General features: G+C 40.9%; 1 protein-coding gene across 1 annotated transcript; it reads left to right on the forward strand.

The window, feature by feature from the left end:
- Positions 1-16,015: 16,015 nt before the first annotated feature.
- On the forward strand, positions 16,016-16,945 carry LOC134386929 (olfactory receptor 7A10-like). Its single transcript, XM_063109074.1, has one exon. It carries the CDS (start codon positions 16,058-16,060, stop codon positions 16,943-16,945), a length of 888 nt encoding a protein of 295 aa, XP_062965144.1. The 5' UTR covers positions 16,016-16,057.
- Positions 16,946-17,370: the final 425 nt, after the last annotated feature.

Raw genomic sequence — 17,370 nt, forward strand, 5'->3', positions numbered from 1 at the left:
TCCCCCTTTTTGTTTTTGTAATAAAGATTTAAGTGTTCTATTATGCCGTTCTACAACGGCTTGACCTGTGCTATTATAAGGGATACCAGTAAAATGTTTGATGTTATAAGCCTGGAAAAATAACTGACATTTCTTAGATAAATATGAAGGGGCATTGTTTGTTTTTAAGCATATGGGAATTCCCATGACAGCAAAGGCCTCCAAGAGATGAGAAATGACTGCATCAGAAAGCTCAGATGCCAATGGTGTTGCCCACATAAAACCTGAAAAAGCATCCACAGAAACATGAACATATTTCAATTTACCAAATTCAGGAACAACAGTAACATCCATTTGCCATAACTATATAGGAGCATTCCCATGGCTGTTGGCCCCGGCTGATAAAGGAGCTGCATCTAATTTTTGACATATGGGGCATTGTTGTACTATCTCACGGGCTTGAGTCCATGAAATATGATAATCATGATGTAAAGAGCGAGCATTACAATGAAAATGGGAATGAGCCTCAGTGGCCTGCAAAACAGAACCTACAAAAGTATCGATTAGTGCATTCCCTTTACTCAACGGTCCAGGCAAATTGGTATGAGCGTGAATGTGTGTAACAAAAAGAGGTGAGGAATGGGAGTGAATAGTAAGCAAAATAAAGTGTGTAATTCATTAGAATTAGAAGGAACAGTAACAGTTTCTATAGTTTGTACCACTTGGACAGCATATTGGGAATCTGAAAGAATATTCAAAGAAATATCTCCTACATCAATTAAAAGTAAATATATAGCATATAATTCAGCTTTCTGAACCAAAGTATAAGGACTTTGAAGGACTTTATGGTTTACTGTGTCTGTATATCCTGCCAGGCCAAAATTGTTAGCATCTGTGAAATAAGTTTTTGCATTAGTTATAGGAGAAAATGTAACACAATGAGGAAGGATCCAAGATGTTCTCTGCAGAAATTGAAGCATCTATGAGAAGGATAATGAGATGTAAAACTTCCTAAAAATTCACTAACAGCCAATTGCTACCGTACGTTCAAAGCATACAAGGGTTGTATCTCTCTGTGAGACAAAGGCAGTACAATAATACAAAGATCTCGACCAGTTAATTGACAGAAATGGAGCCGTCCTTTAGTAATCAAAACAGAAATTTTATCTATATATGTTTCCAATGATTTAGTAGTTTTATGCGGAAGAAAAAGCCATTCAATAATATTATCTTGTTGTAGTAACACACCGGTGGGTGAATGAGGTGTATGAAAAATCACAAGTTGCACATTTGTATCGTCAGTAATTCTTTGCAATTGAGCTTGTTGGATATTTTCCAATTGTTTTAACTCAGATTCTGCTTCTTGGGATAACACTCGAGGGCGATCCAAGGTTGGATCGCCCTCTAGTGTTGAAAATAAATGATGCAAGGCATATGTTGGGATACCCAATGAAGGGCGAAGCCAATTTGTATCTCCCACTAACATCCGAAAATCATTTAAAGTCCACAATAAATCCCTTCAAATTTGTACCTTTTGGGGAATAATGGTTTGTTCAGTAATCTTTTGTCCTAAATAAGAAAAAGGAGGTTGTGATTGAATCTTATCCTCAGCAATTAAAAGACCAAAATCCTGAAGAGTGGCACAAATAATCTGCAACAATTCTGGGCAAGAAAAAGTTGGAGACATAGCAATTAAAATATCATCCATATAATGAATAAATTTCAAATCCAGAACAGAGGGCAGCAGCAAGAAGACTGGCGTTGAATGTTCCTGAACGAACATCTCGACATACCTTTATAAATAGATCAATACCTCTTCCAGATTGTTTGATTGGTTGTATTAGCCTTTTACAGTCTGCATTAGCATTTTCATATGCAAGAGTCTTGAGCATAACAACCTGAGCTTGCTCATTACTAATTGCTCTTTTGACAGCAACGTGAAGCAGGGCCAAAAAATCAGTATAGGGTTTATTAGGACCTTGCATTATCTTAACAAAAGTTTGGGGGGATTGTCCTGAGTCTTGAATCTGCTGCCAAGCTGTAAGGCAAATTGCCTTTAAATGGGCAAGGGCAGCAGGGATCATTTGACATTGCTGTTGAAGATCAGCCCAGGCACCAGTACCTGTAAGTTGTTCCACATCAGGCCCTCCATTACGCTGATAAGCGCTTAGGCGAGACACCCTTTCTGTTTCATCTCACCACTGTAATTTAAACTGTATGTATTGAGGAGATTTCAAAGTCATACAAGCGAGCATTTCCCAATCTTTTGGGATAAGTAAATTGTCCTCAGCAAAAGACATTAAAAGTCCAGTAACATAAGGGGAGGTAATACCGTAAGTACTAACAGCCTGCTTAAGTATCTTTAAATATTGAAAACTGACAGGATCATATTGTACTTGAAAAAATCCATTAGGAAATTCTCCATTAGGAGGCATTTCCTGTCTTCAAATGGGAAAATGAAAAAATCCATTAGGAGGCATGTCAGGAAGAGTCTTTGGGGGAGCCCCTGAATCAGCATCTAACATAATCTTCATCATTCGAGATGAATTTGGAAATTTAAAAATATGATGTTTAATGCCAGGGGTAGAAGCAGATGGAGGGATTGATTTCTGCTGTACAACAGGGAAAGCTTGTGCATCCTATAAGCAAGCCTCCAGTTTTTGAATAAGATCTTCCAAAACATCCAGTTTTGGATTGTCAGGGGTCTTAGGTAATGCTGGGTATGATTTAGATTGAATAAGACATTTCTCTTCTAATTCAGGTTTTGGAATCTCAGTCTCATCATCGGAAAAACCAGAATGATCATCAGACCCTGAACTGGGCATGGGAGGGGCAGAGGCTCGGCAGGAGTCTCATACATATGTGGAAAAAAAATTTTCTTTTGTGGCTTTACTGAATCAGATTGAGGATGCTGAATGCTAACATCTGAATCAGATTGAAAAGGTTGCAAGGCTAAAGCCACCATGTGAAAAGCTGCCCATTCCTCTGCCGATATAACTTCTCCAGCCTGATGAGCTCTCCGTAAAGCGCTACCGACCTGCTTCCAATTTTTTAAATAGAATTGGTTTTTATTGTTTGGAGTAAACCAATAGCAATGTTTCTCTATCTTTTGTAATAATGAAAGTAAAACCTTCTCTTTAATTTTTAATCCTGAAGCAGTCAACAATGATTTCAATACTGCCACACAATCACTTAACACTGACGGGGAACTCCCCATTATGTCCCGACTCTAAATTTCCTGAAGAGACAGCGTAACTCTTCGCCGTCCGTAAAAATCTCCTCGGTCCCGTCTGTCCCCGTGTCTTACCTTTCGTGCCACACGTGTGGGCACCAGATGTGGATTAAAATGATCAGTGACGTGAAGGAAGACATAGCAGACGAGATGCAGGTGAAGAGCGTGGGCCACTGCTCTCTCAGGCAAGTAGCACCAACCCAGCCGCTGTTACAGCTTTTATTACATTTAGCAAGCTTGTGCATGCGAGATAAGCATTAATGCATAAATTCTGTTATACTTTTCTCAAGAGCAGAAGGCCGTTACCTCCCTTCTCAAGGACTTGGTTATCAATAATTCAAATCCTGGGAACATCCCAAGAAAGTGTTCTCACAACTTTAATTGTTGTTAAGGATTGTTTGCAATCCTTGACATTTCTTGGTTAACTCATTTGCGAGTTCACCAGGTGAACATGTCCTTGGGTACTGACCACAGAAGTCCATTAACCATTTCCTTCAGAGAAGAAAGATCATTACAAAGGAGATCAGGCCAATTGCCAATTCCTGGCTGATGCCATCTGAGGCTCACATACTCCAAAGCCAGCTGCCTCTAGGGGTAAGTCACCCGGGAACTGCTTCAAGTGCAGTTAACCAGGCCACTGGGCATGGGCTGGTCCTAACCCCAGGCTTCCTCCTGGGCCCTGTCCTCACTGCAAACAGCCAAACCAATGAGGGGGTTGACTGTTCCACTAACTGGAGAGAGAGTGGCCCAGTCCCCCACTCACAGCCTTTGGCTTCATGGCCATCCCTACCAGAGCTCCTTGCTTTGCCCAGGAGGAGGACTGATGATGTCCAGAGCCCGAGGCCCCCACAGAGATCACCACACATGAGCTCAGGGCAACTCACCTCATACCAGTTAAGCCGATCTCTTTTGTCATATATGCTAAGGGGCCACTTACTCCAAACTTCCTAAATTTGCGGGACTGACAATCCCATCCTCTATCACAATACTAGGAGTCCAGGGATCAGAATACCACCCACAGATGATGACTCAACCCCTATCCTGCACCCTACATCACACCCAATTAACACACACATTTTTAATAATGCCTAAATGCCCAGCCCCCTTTCTGGAACCAGACATTCTTTTCAAATTCAAAGCTACTCTTACTCTAAACACTTTAACTCCAGCTACAATACTCCTGTTACAGGCCACACCCAGACCTGGTCCCTGAGGCTTCCACCTTCCCCTTCCCCTTGGACAAGATTAATCCCATAGTATGGGGCACTTCTCCCTTCATTGCTATGCACCATTCCCATATCCTTGTTAAATTGCAGAAGCCCTCTTTGTTCCATAATGTCCCACAATACCCCATCATTAAAGAACACCTAATAGGCTTAAAACCTGTCAAACTCATTTCTTCTCATCTCTTAAGGCCAATCCCCTTGCCTTTTAATACTCCCATGCTTCTGGTTATAAAGCTTAATGGCTCATACCATTTAATACAGGACTAATCCTGACATGTGACATTCCCAACGACTTACTTGGATAGTTTTGGGCTAGCCCCCACTTCTTGGGCCAGGCCTTAGCTCATGACTTATCTGAACTTCCCCCAACCTCTAGCACTTTTATATAATGTGTGGGTGACCTCCTCCTTTGTAGCCCCTTCCTATGATGATTCACAGGTCCACACTGTTGCTCTCCTTAATTTCCTGGCCTCCAGGGGATATCAATTGTCCTCCAGCAAGGCCCAAATTTCTTCTCCTTCAGTTACCTATTTGGGAGTTCACCTCACCCCCAACACCAGAGAAATAATGGTGGATACCAAGAGTCTAGTTTCTGAACTCCCTACTCCTACCACAAAGTGTGAAATTCTTTCTTTCTTGGGGCTTGCAGGGTATCTTCACCTATGGACTCCTCACTTTGCTGTGCTAGCAAAGTCTCTTTATGAGGCAGCCAAAGGGGATCCTGCCATTCCCTTAGATCCCACAAAGCCCAGTCACTCTCGCTATCAGTGATTAAAAGCTGCTCTCTTCGCAGCCCCGGCTCTATCCCTCCCAAACCTATCTCATCCTTTTTTTCAATATGCCACCAAAAGCCAAAGATTGGCAGTCAGAGTTTTGGGACAAGAGGCAGGAGATATTTTCTCCCCTGTTGCATACCTCTCTAAAGAATTGGACACCACAGCCCAAGGATGGGCCCCTGTTTATGGGCCTTGGCGGCAGCCACTGTTTACCAGAAGACAGTTCTAAACTAACTTTTGAACAACAAACAGTCAAGACCTTCTCAGTCATAAGGCCAAGTCAATTCTATCCCCTTCCTGCCTACAACTTATTCACCTTACTTCCATTGAAAATAACCAGTTCCCCTTTAAAGCTTGCCCTCCCTTAAATCCGGCCACTTTCATTCCCAAACACTCATGACCCTTAGAACACAATTGCATGGAGGCTTTAGACCTCTTTAGTGCATTCTCTCACCACAGAAATCATCACTCATGTTGGCCTTCCTGCCAATCACTCACTCACCTATGAGCTGCCCCCTGCAAGCCCACAGGCCTCAGCACCTTCAAACTTATGTATGGTGGAGCCTTCAATTTCACACCTCTCCCTTCCAGGTCATTGTCTTTAGGCCAGTAGCTCCCTACTCTTATGCTCATTAGGGATCTTCTTAGGGAACAGGCCAACATTCTATTACCTCATCCTGTCCTCACTGCACCCTCAGACTGTAAACTGAGCCCAGGACAGCAAGTGCATATTAAGACTCGAATCCCAAAACTCCTCTCGCCATGTTGGGAAGAGCCTTATACAGTACTTCTTATCAGCCCCACAGCAGTAAAAGTACTAGGAAAGGCCCCTTGTTATCACTTATCCCTGGAAAAACTAGACTTTACCCAAAGAATCTGTTAACATCAAGCCAGAGGGGTCCCTCTACTCAACCCCCAACCCCCAACCCACATCACCTTACACTTTATCCATTTTAGGACCCATAAAACTGAAAATCTCCAGGACCTCCACTCTTCCCCCAATCCCAGAAGAAGGATGATCTTTCCCCTGGTGATTATCCTCTCACTCTTGCAGGCCTGCTGCACATCCTTCTCACAAGAGCTACTCCAACACTGGTCCTGACCTGCTGTCATGGGTTTGTTTGCCATCGTGGGACATGATTACTATATGCCACCCCATCTCTCTAACCTTAATTATACTATCTGTACTAGTACTTGCTACAGGATTGGTCAGTGCTGCCCCAAAGGAGTGTAACATTATGAGAAGATTTCTCCTGGCACTCCTTTACATCCTATCCGTAGGATGCTTCTTAGCAATTTCATTGTGGCAATGTGCCCTTTAAATTCTTTTGGCTCCCTAACCCTTCACATCCTCCCTGTGTTTTTCCTCCTATCTCAATGCTCCCCCTTACCTGGAACATGGAGGTAGGTCCACAGGGATGATGCAGTCCTCAGTGTATCAGACTGGTCCTTGAGTGACTCATCTGTCTCCCACTTCATGAGAAACTTTTTGTGGCCACCTCCCTCCCTGTCACCTCAGCCCACAACATTTCCACAAATGTCTCTTCACTTCCCTCTAATCCCATCTCAGTGGGGACTCTCAGCATTATGTGGGGCCTGTCCACACTCTGCTTTACTAACACCACCAAACGCTATCACTCACATACCCCGTCTTTATCCATGCCCTATAACCAGAACATATTTCCTTTGTAAAACTACGTTATCCTGTTGCCTGCTCCCTAATGTGATTTTTTGCATATTCATTTGGATCATCCCTGACATCACCATCCAGAAAGAGGGAGGAATAGATACAGGACTGGGACTAACTTTACCTCCCCTTCAGGAAGTGTCCCTGCTCCCATAGGGCACTAATTATTCCTTTTTAAATTGGGGCAGGGATCCTTCCTGCAACTGGGACTGGAATAGCATGTCTTGCTACTGCCTCTCAATTCTATCAAAAACTCTCAGAAGAACTCAGTATAGATAGCATCTCCTTTCTCCAGCAACAGTCACCTCACTCACGAGAGTTGACAGTCACTTTACAGAACCATTGGGCCCTTGACCTCCTAACAGCAGAGAAAGGAGGCACCTGCCTCTTCTTGCAGAGGAATGCTGTTATGTGAATGAGTCTGGGGTGATCTAAAACAACTTAAACCATTTAAAGGCAAGCATTGATCACTGACATAAAGGGTTACAAAGCAGAAACACACCTTGGGAGTGGCCCAGTCACTGAATCCTTGGATATCCTGGCTTATGCCCCAAATAGGACCCCTAACTGTGCTGGGAATCATCCTACTCTTTGGTCCCTGTCTCTTTTAGTGTTTCTCTAATTTCATGGAGGAATGTATGCAGGCTTTCACCAACCAAAAGATTGCCAAATTGTTTCTGTGAGGATATCAGCCCCTCAGAATCAGTGACCCTTCCCCAGAAGAATACAGCCTCCCCAAATGAAACCAATACCTTGCTACCTAACTGTTTTACCCACCATCATAAATCTTTTATTTTTCCACATCTTTGCCCATCTCCAGCAGGAAATAGCTTCAAGAGAATGAGACTTTTGCCCCTCTTCCCCTTCTCCTTATACTTAAAATGTGGGGATGATGGATTTTGGATGTGACCAGGGCCATTGTGCACACAATAATCACAAAATAGTTGCCAGCCCCTCACTGTGTAAGAAATCTCATGATTTCTGAGAAAGAGAAACCCTTTTGCTTCCACAAGGTTGCAGTTCTCTACCCTGGTGGCATAGCTTCTGCATTAGCATAATGCCCCTCCTTGGTTGTATCAGCCAGCTCTTGGTGCCCTATATAAGCTCTCTCAACCCCACACCTGGTGCTGTGCTCCATCTTGAGGGGAGCCCCATCTGCCCTCCACTTTGAGTGCAGCCCAGCAGATTCTTTCCTTTTAATAAAGCTTGATTGGTACCTTACATTTTGGCTCATTTTGTTTCAATTTCTTTATGAGGGAATGAGAGCTTATGGTAACTAGGTAAGTAGGTTAACATCACAGATGTACTTAAGAATATAGAAGAATAAACAAACCATTTTTTCTCTGCTATCACACCAAAATAAACACAGATTTGTAACCAAATGTGTGAGCATTTTCCCCACATATGAAACAGCAATCAGTTCTGCAGCAGACACCAGCTGGCTGTCCTCTAGTTCAATTCAATTCTGACACTATCTACCTGAAGATAGCATCACAGGTTGAGGGCTCAGTCCCACAAGTCTGTCCCCTACTTCTGATGCTGATTGAAAGCACCATGTTGTTTTACCTGTAATTCTGAATGATCAGCTATAAATTGGGGTGTTCACAGCCCCCTCTGTTGGGTTGATTAATTTGCTAGAACAACTCTTAGAACTCAGTGAAACACTTTTGTATGTCCTGTTTATTATAAAGTACACTTCAAAGGATACAGTTGAAGAGATGCACAGTGATTGGTTTGGGAGAAGGGACTGGGAGTGTCCATGCCCTCCCTGGGGTGCCACCCTCCAGGAACCTAACCTTGTTAAGCTCTCTTTAATTTCTCTGAACCCAGTCCTTTTAGATTTTTATGAAGTCTTCATTGATTAAATCATTGGCCAATGGTAATCAATGAAACCTTCAGCTACTCTCCCCTCCCTGGAAGTTGGAGTGTGGATCAAAGTCCCAACCCTCCAGTCCTGCCTTAGTCTTTCTTGTGACCAGCCTCCATCCTGAGGCTATTCCCGAGCTTCCAGCCATCAGTGAACTCATCAGCATACAAAAGACTCTTATCACTTTGGAAATTCCAAGAATTTTGAATAGTTGTATACCAGGAGACTGGAGGAAGTTCAAATGTATATTTGGTAGTGTAGTATAGTCTGAGCCTGAAGGCCTGAGAACCAGGGGATCCCAGTCAGAGGTTAGGAGAAGACGACATGAGAAATCCCAGCTCAAATGAGGTAGAAAAAAAGCTGTGAATTTTTCCTTCCTCTGCATTTTGTTCTATTCAGGCCACAGTGGTTCAATGCTGCCCAAACCCATTGAGGAGGTCAATCAACTTTAGTCAGTCCACCAGTTCAAATGCTAATTCCATCCTGAAACACCTTCATGGAAACACGCAGACACAATGTTTAATTTGGTACTCATTAGCCCGCTCAAGGTGACAGATAAAATTAACCATCCCCTGGACTCTGAGAAGTCCCAGTTCAGGTGTAGATGATTCAGTTCTTGGTGAGGACCTTGTTTCTGGCTCATAGAAGGACATCTTCTTGCTATGTCCTCACATGGCAGAGAGAAAGAGACCATCTCCCTCATATCTCTTCTATAAACACACTAATCCCATAAATGAAGGCTCCTCTCCCATGACCTAATTATGTTCCAAAGTTCTCACCTCCAAATATCATCACATTGAGAATTTGGGCTTTAATATATGAATTTTGGAGGAAAATAAACATTTAGTCTACAGCTCCATCCAAATCTATTTAGTTCTTTACGATGGCAAGAACAATTTCAGAGAGAGGGATCAGGAAAAATGGTGAAATCTCACAATGCTAACTACAGCTTCTTCTTAGGTGTTGAACATGTTGTGTCTGCTCACATCCTTTCAGCCAAAGCATGTCTCAAGTCCAAGCTCAAAGTCATCCACTGCAGGGATATGTTCTTCCTCCACTTGAGGCACTATCAAGATCCAGAAGCAAGAGTGGTGCTGTACTGTTTTCCTACAGAGAATCGGGGAGTTAATATAAAATTGTGAAAAATAAAAAAATCTATCAGTCTGGTGGTGAAACAGACATGAAAGCATTTTTTACTTCAGCTGACATCAAGCATTTATGAATTTTATGCTATGAAATTGCATCAAGGAGGATGAGACAAGTTAGAGGAATATGCACAAAGAAACAGTAGTTCTACATATTTTCCTCAAAGTGGAACACAGTAAACAGTTGAAAAGTCTAAAAATTGTTACTGTGGCTATTTGGAGCAAGCATAAGGGGTTTAGAGGCTTTGTCTATGAGTACAACATAGTATAGAATGGTGCCCCCTCAAGCACTCTGCTCCCTGCCTGGGACTGATGGAAAAGGTCTCCTGGGATCAGGGCAAGCTAGATTCACTACTTGTCCCAAAAGACATTTCTGGAGTCACATCTGCTCTGTGCCAACCAGTTTCCTACAAGCTCTAAAATATTGCTACTGAGTCCAAAATTTGATCCTAAGGTGTGTGGGAGGATTCTTGGTGGAACCATCCCCAAATTACTTACACCTGACTCCAACACTGGGTCACAGCCTTAATACTCGAAGTGATCCACATACCAGGACAGTTAGTATGAGCATCACCTGGGAGCTGGTTACAAATGCAGAATTTTTCTGTTCCCCCCACCCCAGACCTGCTGAATTAGAATCTGCATTTAAATGGGTCCCCATGTGATCCTGGAGAAGTGATTGTCTAGAATAGGTTCTTGACTTCCCCACTGTTGGCATTTGTGCAGGATAATTCTTTGTGCAGGATGCTGTCTTGTGCATGTTGAGCAGCAACCTGTTAGGTGACAGTTGCACCTCCCTAGATATGATAACAAAAATTTCCCAAAATTTTTCCAAATGTTCTTTGGAGTCAAAATCACCTCTTGTTAAGAAATTCTGACCTAGAGCACGAGAACTGGAATCATCTTTTGGAGTTCTAATTACAGCCATCCCTATATCCACGGTTCTTAACATTGGGCTTGTTACTTACCCTTCTGGAGCCCCCTTTCTGCAAAAATACAATTGGCCATAAGAGTACTGACCACATAGAGTGGACTTTTATAAACAAAAAGTGAGAAAGTTTATGAGGTACTAATCTCAGGGTAGATAACATAAAAAGATCTAAATAATAACTTATAATTACCAAAAGTTTATGAATGGACTAAATGACAGCTCTTAATGTGTTATAATATAAATGTGTGAATATTCTAATTGTTTTGGAAAATGTGTTGTTAAGCCAAGGGGTGTGGTACCCATGACAGAGTTCTAACCCATTGTGGATGAAGGGAATAGCAATTATCTCAAGAAATCAGGGGCTGAGTCCCCAACACAAGTCAAGGTTTTGGAGATCACAGGAATGTAATCAAGACAGATTCCACAATATTAGACTTGGAAGAAAATATTAACTCTGGATTGGGATAAGATTTAGTAGATGAGCTCTCTGGAAAGCAGTATAGCTGATGATGAGGAATAATAAAGACTGGATTCCTCTGACTTTCAAACTGGTCTCTTGAGAACAGAGAATCTACAGGAACTAATTATTTCTGTACAGACCTTTGTGCTACAGGGAAATGATGTGCTCAGAGGCTGGAGTAAGAAGAGGGAAATGAGCCGAATGAACAGCTAGAGGGAACTGCGTGTATCTCTTCTGCTGTTGTCCCTCAGAGAGTACAACATTGCCTGGACATGACATGTTTGTTTATTTTGGAGTCCCAAGTCTGGCTCAGGGGCTGATGCTTGACACCTTCCTGTCGGGAGCCATATTTAACAATAGCCGCCATTTTTAACAAATAACAGCCATTTTATGTAAGCCTTTCTCTTCCTCCTCAGAAAAGCCCGCGCTTGCCAAGCCAACACCCCTCCCACCTCCTCTTCTCATACCACGCCACTATCACCCCCCTGCCTTTCCGCCTATCATAAGCTGCCACACTCTGTGACAGCCTGCCCCTTCTTCACTATGTATATAAGCAATCGCCTAACAATAAAATTTTGAGGCTTGATCAGAATCTTGTCTTGCCTCCATTCTGCGTGTCTCCTGTCCCTCCCCCTTTTCACCAGCTACAGGTAGTCCTCCTCGAGCCCACGTTCTTACCTGTCCCGCAGGCCGGGACACCTTCCTGCTCAGAAGTTTAGGGACAGAATTTGTCTGCGTCATCAACCATTCAGTCAGAAAATTCACTCTTCCACACAGAGACCTTCCTCTCAGAGATCCCAGTGAGATCAGTCTGAGAGCCCAACAGGTACTGTGGGAAAGTTTTAGAGAATGGAAGCTGGGAGCCCTTCCCCAAGATCACCTGAGAGCCAGAGCAGGTTAGTGCAGTGAGAGATTGTTTGCTTGCATGATTAATTAATTAATTAATGCATGTATTTATTATGCTAAAAGAGAAATTTATTATGCTAAAATAGGGATATTATTTAAGCCTCTGATATCTCCATTAATTAATTAATGCATTTATTTATTATGCTGTTCAACTCAGCATCACAAGATCATTCTTTACAATAAAGTGAATGTTATGGAGGCACAATTTGAAGGAAGAATGGGAGGGGTAAAGTGATTTCAGTAAAAGTAAAACATGTTTCCAAGGATCTTTTCAATTAGGGGGAGTGGAGAAATAGTGCTTTAGCTGTGGAGGAACATGCAGTCTAGTGAAGGCATTTCATTTTTACTTGTAAGATGGGTCATATTTTACTGTGTTTCTCATATTGATGAGAAACATCCAGAGCAATGAATTTCTTGCACGTACTACCTTGTAACAGCAATTCATGAGACATGCATTTTGCAGTATATTCTCTTATGCTAACTATTCAGGAGGTATAAAGTATTTAATATGTGAAAGAGAGTGTACTCAGAAGCTTTACTTTGCAGTAATTTCATTACTCATGCAGCTGAATACATTTGTGTGTTGGTTAGACCAGTGATGCTGGTGAACACTCTACAATGCCCAGCACAGACTCCACTACAAATAGTGACCTGGCCCAGAATGTCAGTAGTGCTGAGATTGAGAAACCCAGTGATAGAGAATATCTGTATTTTTCATATTTTGTCTGTCTTGAGATCATTTCCTTAAAATGTTATCACACTCATTTCTGCCAGCAATATTAGAGAGTACACCTTTGCTATCTGTTTAAAAATTTCAACAAAAATCAGTGCAACAACTTACAAAGTTTTTTCCTAAGCTGATGGGGGTTAAAAAGATTTCTTGTTGTTTTCTAACAAAATTACTGGTTTTGAGCAAATATTCAAATATTCGTGTATTGGCTCTCATATATTGAGATGTTGATTTACTATGTTTATCATATTCCCATATTTACATAGTTATCAGCATTTCAAATGATTTTAACCAATCTTTTTAATTGACTTTGGGGGATAATTTTTTTGGCCATAAAATGTAAAATCTTAATAAGTTAAAAATGTCTGTCTTCTTATTTCTGCATTTCTTGCCTTAGTTGACATCATATTGTCCACTCAAAGATTTTATATGTAGTTTTCCTAATATTCGTATAAAATGTATTGTTTACTTTTCCACCAAGGCCTTTAATCTCTCTGTTTTGTTGTTGCTTGTGTTACATAGGTAAACAACTATATTTCTTCCAGATATGCCAGTTTTTATTTTAAAATGTAACCTTTGCAACTAAATTAAAATACAAACTTGCTGTATGTTTAATGTCCATATATAATGAGACCTAATTCCTAATTTATTTAATATATAATAACTGAGCATCTGCTACATGCCAGAACATTCTTTGAACATTATATAATATATTGTTTTATATATAGGTTTTTGCCAGTTTCGCTGTTAATTTAGCTGTTGATATTAAATTATTATTATTTTAGATCTTGTTTTAATCAATATTTGATGATGCATCAGTTTTGTTTACTACAGTTGTTTTTAAACCACTGTCTTTAACTTGGTTTTATTCCCCTGCTGTTTTATTTTTAATTTCATAAGTTTTCAGTTGCTTCACATTTCTTTCTTTTTAATGCACCCATATTCACATATATTTGTGAAAATACAAAAGGGAATATACAAAGTAGCATCTGTGCTGAATTGATCTTGCATTAGAGTGCAGAAAACAGAGCACAATGAAATAAATAGAAAGAAATGTGTGTATCACATAATGTCCTCAGGGATAAATAATATGAAGAATGCTTTTCATTGTAAAATAATACAATTGTCATGATGTGTGCAGGATTTCATATGCTGTGGGAGGGCTTTGCATGTTGAATGAGAAACAGAATCAGGACTATGGTGTGCTCATTGGATTTGTGAAAAAAGTCATCAAAATCCAAAGCCCACAAACAGCAAAGATTGATTGCCACACGAGAAACACAAGTAAAGAGCAAAAGAGACCTGTATCATTTACTGTCACACCATACAACAATCAACTGGCCAAATAAACATGGAATAGGCACAGGAGAAACAAGTCTTTTGTTCTTTCATATAAGGATGCCAAAATTTTACCATTGTTCTCATATTTCCTTTTGTAAACAGCTGGTTCATTCCTTTTTCTCCATTTTTTTAAAATGGGGTGTTTAAACAGATTGTGTTTTATTACCGAAAAAGCTATCATTAAAATTATCTTATGGTTACCTGCTAACTGCCAAAAAACAAAACAAAATAAATAAAATAAAATAAATAAAAGAAAATAAAATAAACATTTCTTTTGGATAACTTTATATATATTTTTAGTTTCAAAAAGTAAACAATAATTTTAGTAATCATTAAAACTAACACTCTTCCTAAATTAAAAATGATGAAGGGACTACATATCAATGCCAGAATTCTTTATTTTTGATCTTTTACTGTATTTGCTGGGCAGCAAGGAGATGTAACAGGAGTTGAAATATAACCAGAATCAAGGAAGCTTTCTCTTCCTCACAGTCTCTCAGGGACCACCTGAGCTTATTAGACCCTTTTCCCACCTCAGGCCCATTTAACTCCTCTCACTCTGCTTATTGAACAAACTATGTAGGACAGATAATGGCATACAAAAATGAGACCCAAGTGTATGTGTGTATAGTAGACATAAGAACTGGAATTTCTGGGTACCAATTCTGAACTCTTTAGAGGAAAGACAATCTGATATTGACAACTCAGCTTATATTCACTCCTTTCTAATATTAGGCTGGGAGTGTGAAAAGCATGGTGTTAATACAGCCCCAGGAGGCCCAGTGTGCTGCATGCGCATACATGCTACATATTTGTGTATGTGTTTAAGGGCGAGAGCAAGATTCAGAGAAGGGGGACTTGGGCACAGTATATTCCAAAAAACAACACCTAGTGTGGAGGCCAGACATAAGGCAACAGTTACAAATAAATAGCAGGTGCATTTCAGTTCATGGGGCACCTTTGCAGTCAAATTACCAAAGTTGGACAGAAGGACTTACCACATCTGGGCAGAGGGACTCCTTGTGTCTTGAAGTTTCAGCAGCAATGAGGCCACCTCATTCCTCACCATTCTCTGACACTGACACCATCTCTCATCACTCTCCTCTCCCTCACTCCCCTGCCACGCTGGATTCTTTGTTGCCCTTGAACATTAGGAGCAAGCAACTTACTCAGGGTCTTTGTACTCTCTATGGTGCCTGCCGCCACCCACTTCCACAGAGGACCTTGTGGCTCCTGCCCTGTCTTCCTTGAGATCTTTGTTCAAATGTCACCTAGTTTGCAGGTCATCACTAACCACCACTAAAAAAATATGCTCTCCTTTTTACCTGTGATATTATCCTCCCAAGCACCTGTCACTATCTGACATGTTTTATCATTTTTTTATTTCCTTATTTTCTTTCTCCATCATTAGATAGTAAGATTGTATTCTTTTCAGCTTTGTTCACTCACAGTGCCTTGAAATGCTGAACATTCAGTTCATATTCCTACAATGCATGAAAGATTTTCTCATTATACCTGTAGAATTCATGACATCTTCAGAAAGGTGGACAGTGGGAAGGATTTCCTCATTAGAGATGGCAGGATGATCCCCTAAAGGGGACCACATTGATACATGAAATATAAAAATAATTTCTTGACTGTAAAATATAAATGATAGCATTTCTGAAAGATTAGTAATGCATGCCCGTGTCTTGTTCTCTCCCCTCCCCCCATCTTTGCTAGTCATATCAACCATGTGGAATCAGGGAATAATACACACATTTCAGAATTTCTTCTTATGGGATTTTCAGAGGAACCCAGATTGCTAACTTTCATCTTTGGGCTGTTCCTGTCCATGTACCTGGTCACTGTGCTTGGGAATCTGTTCATCATCCTGGCCATCATCTCAGACTCCCACCTCCACATGCCCATGTACATCTTCCTCTGCAACCTGTCCTTTTCTGACATCTGTTTCACCTCCACCATTGTTCCAAAGATGCTGGTGAACATACAGACAAAGAGTAAGTTCATAAGCTATGCAGGCTGCATCACCCAGATGTACTTTTTTATCCTCTTTGCAGACTTAGAAAACTTTCTCCTGACTGTGATGGCATATGACCGGTTTGTGGCCATCTGTGACCCCCTGCACTACATGGTCATTATGAAACCCAGGCTATATGGACTGCTGGTTTTGGTGTCCTGGATCCTGAGTGTTCTGCAATCTTTGTTGTATAGCTTAATAGTGTTGCAGCTGTCATTTTGTACAGATGTGGAAATCCCCCACTTCTTCTGTGAACTTAATCAAGTGGTCCACCATGCCTGTTCTAACACCTTTGTTATTGACATAGTGATGTATTTTATAGTTGGGCTACTTGGTGGTGGCCCCCTGGCTGGAATCCTTTACTCTTATTCTAAGATAGTTTCATCCATACATAAAATTTCATCATCTCAGGGTAAGTATAAAGCATTTTCCACCTGTGCCTCTCACCTCTCCGTTGTCTCCTTATTTTATGGTACAAGCCTAGGTGTGTACCTTAGCTCTACTGCTACACACAACTCACATGCAAATTCAATAGCCTCGGTGATGTACGCTGTGGTCACACCCATGCTGAACCCCTTCATCTACAGTCTGAGGAATAAAGACATAAAGAGAGCTCTGAGAAGATTCTTTCATAGGAAACTATAAAAGGATCATTTTTCAGGATGTGTCCATGATTGCAGGGCTCTAAGCCTCACAGCTAGTAATTGTGATTATTTAATCAGGCATAGAAGTAAATCTTGCTTCTCCTATTTATTTCTTTGAGTTTCCATTTTTAAAAAAATAAATTCAACTGCTTTATAGAATTTAAGCAACTCCCTTTATAAAGTTTTCTGTCATCTCTGATATTCAACAGGTTTTGTTTTTGTTTTTGTTTTCCTTTTGTCATTTTTCTACTTTCCCAAAGTTATTTCCATCTTTGGTTCAGAAACAATTTGGAGATTCCAACGTGTCTTATATAGTGATGAGCTGAACTCATCCTATAGAGTAAACTACACCAGGCAACTAAGGCTATTCATATAACTTTATAATAGAGGACAATCTGAGACCACAGGTTTTCACGTTTGTATCTT

Source organism: Cynocephalus volans, chromosome 10, assembly GCF_027409185.1.
Source record: "Cynocephalus volans isolate mCynVol1 chromosome 10, mCynVol1.pri, whole genome shotgun sequence".
In the NCBI taxonomy this organism is placed as follows: domain Eukaryota; kingdom Metazoa; phylum Chordata; class Mammalia; order Dermoptera; family Cynocephalidae; genus Cynocephalus; species Cynocephalus volans.

Bases quoted from the DNA above. Each gene is read 5' to 3' on its own strand.
- LOC134386929 (XM_063109074.1), top strand. From the start codon at position 16,058: ATGGGATTTTCAGAGGAACCCAGATTGCTAACTTTCATCTTTGGGCTG.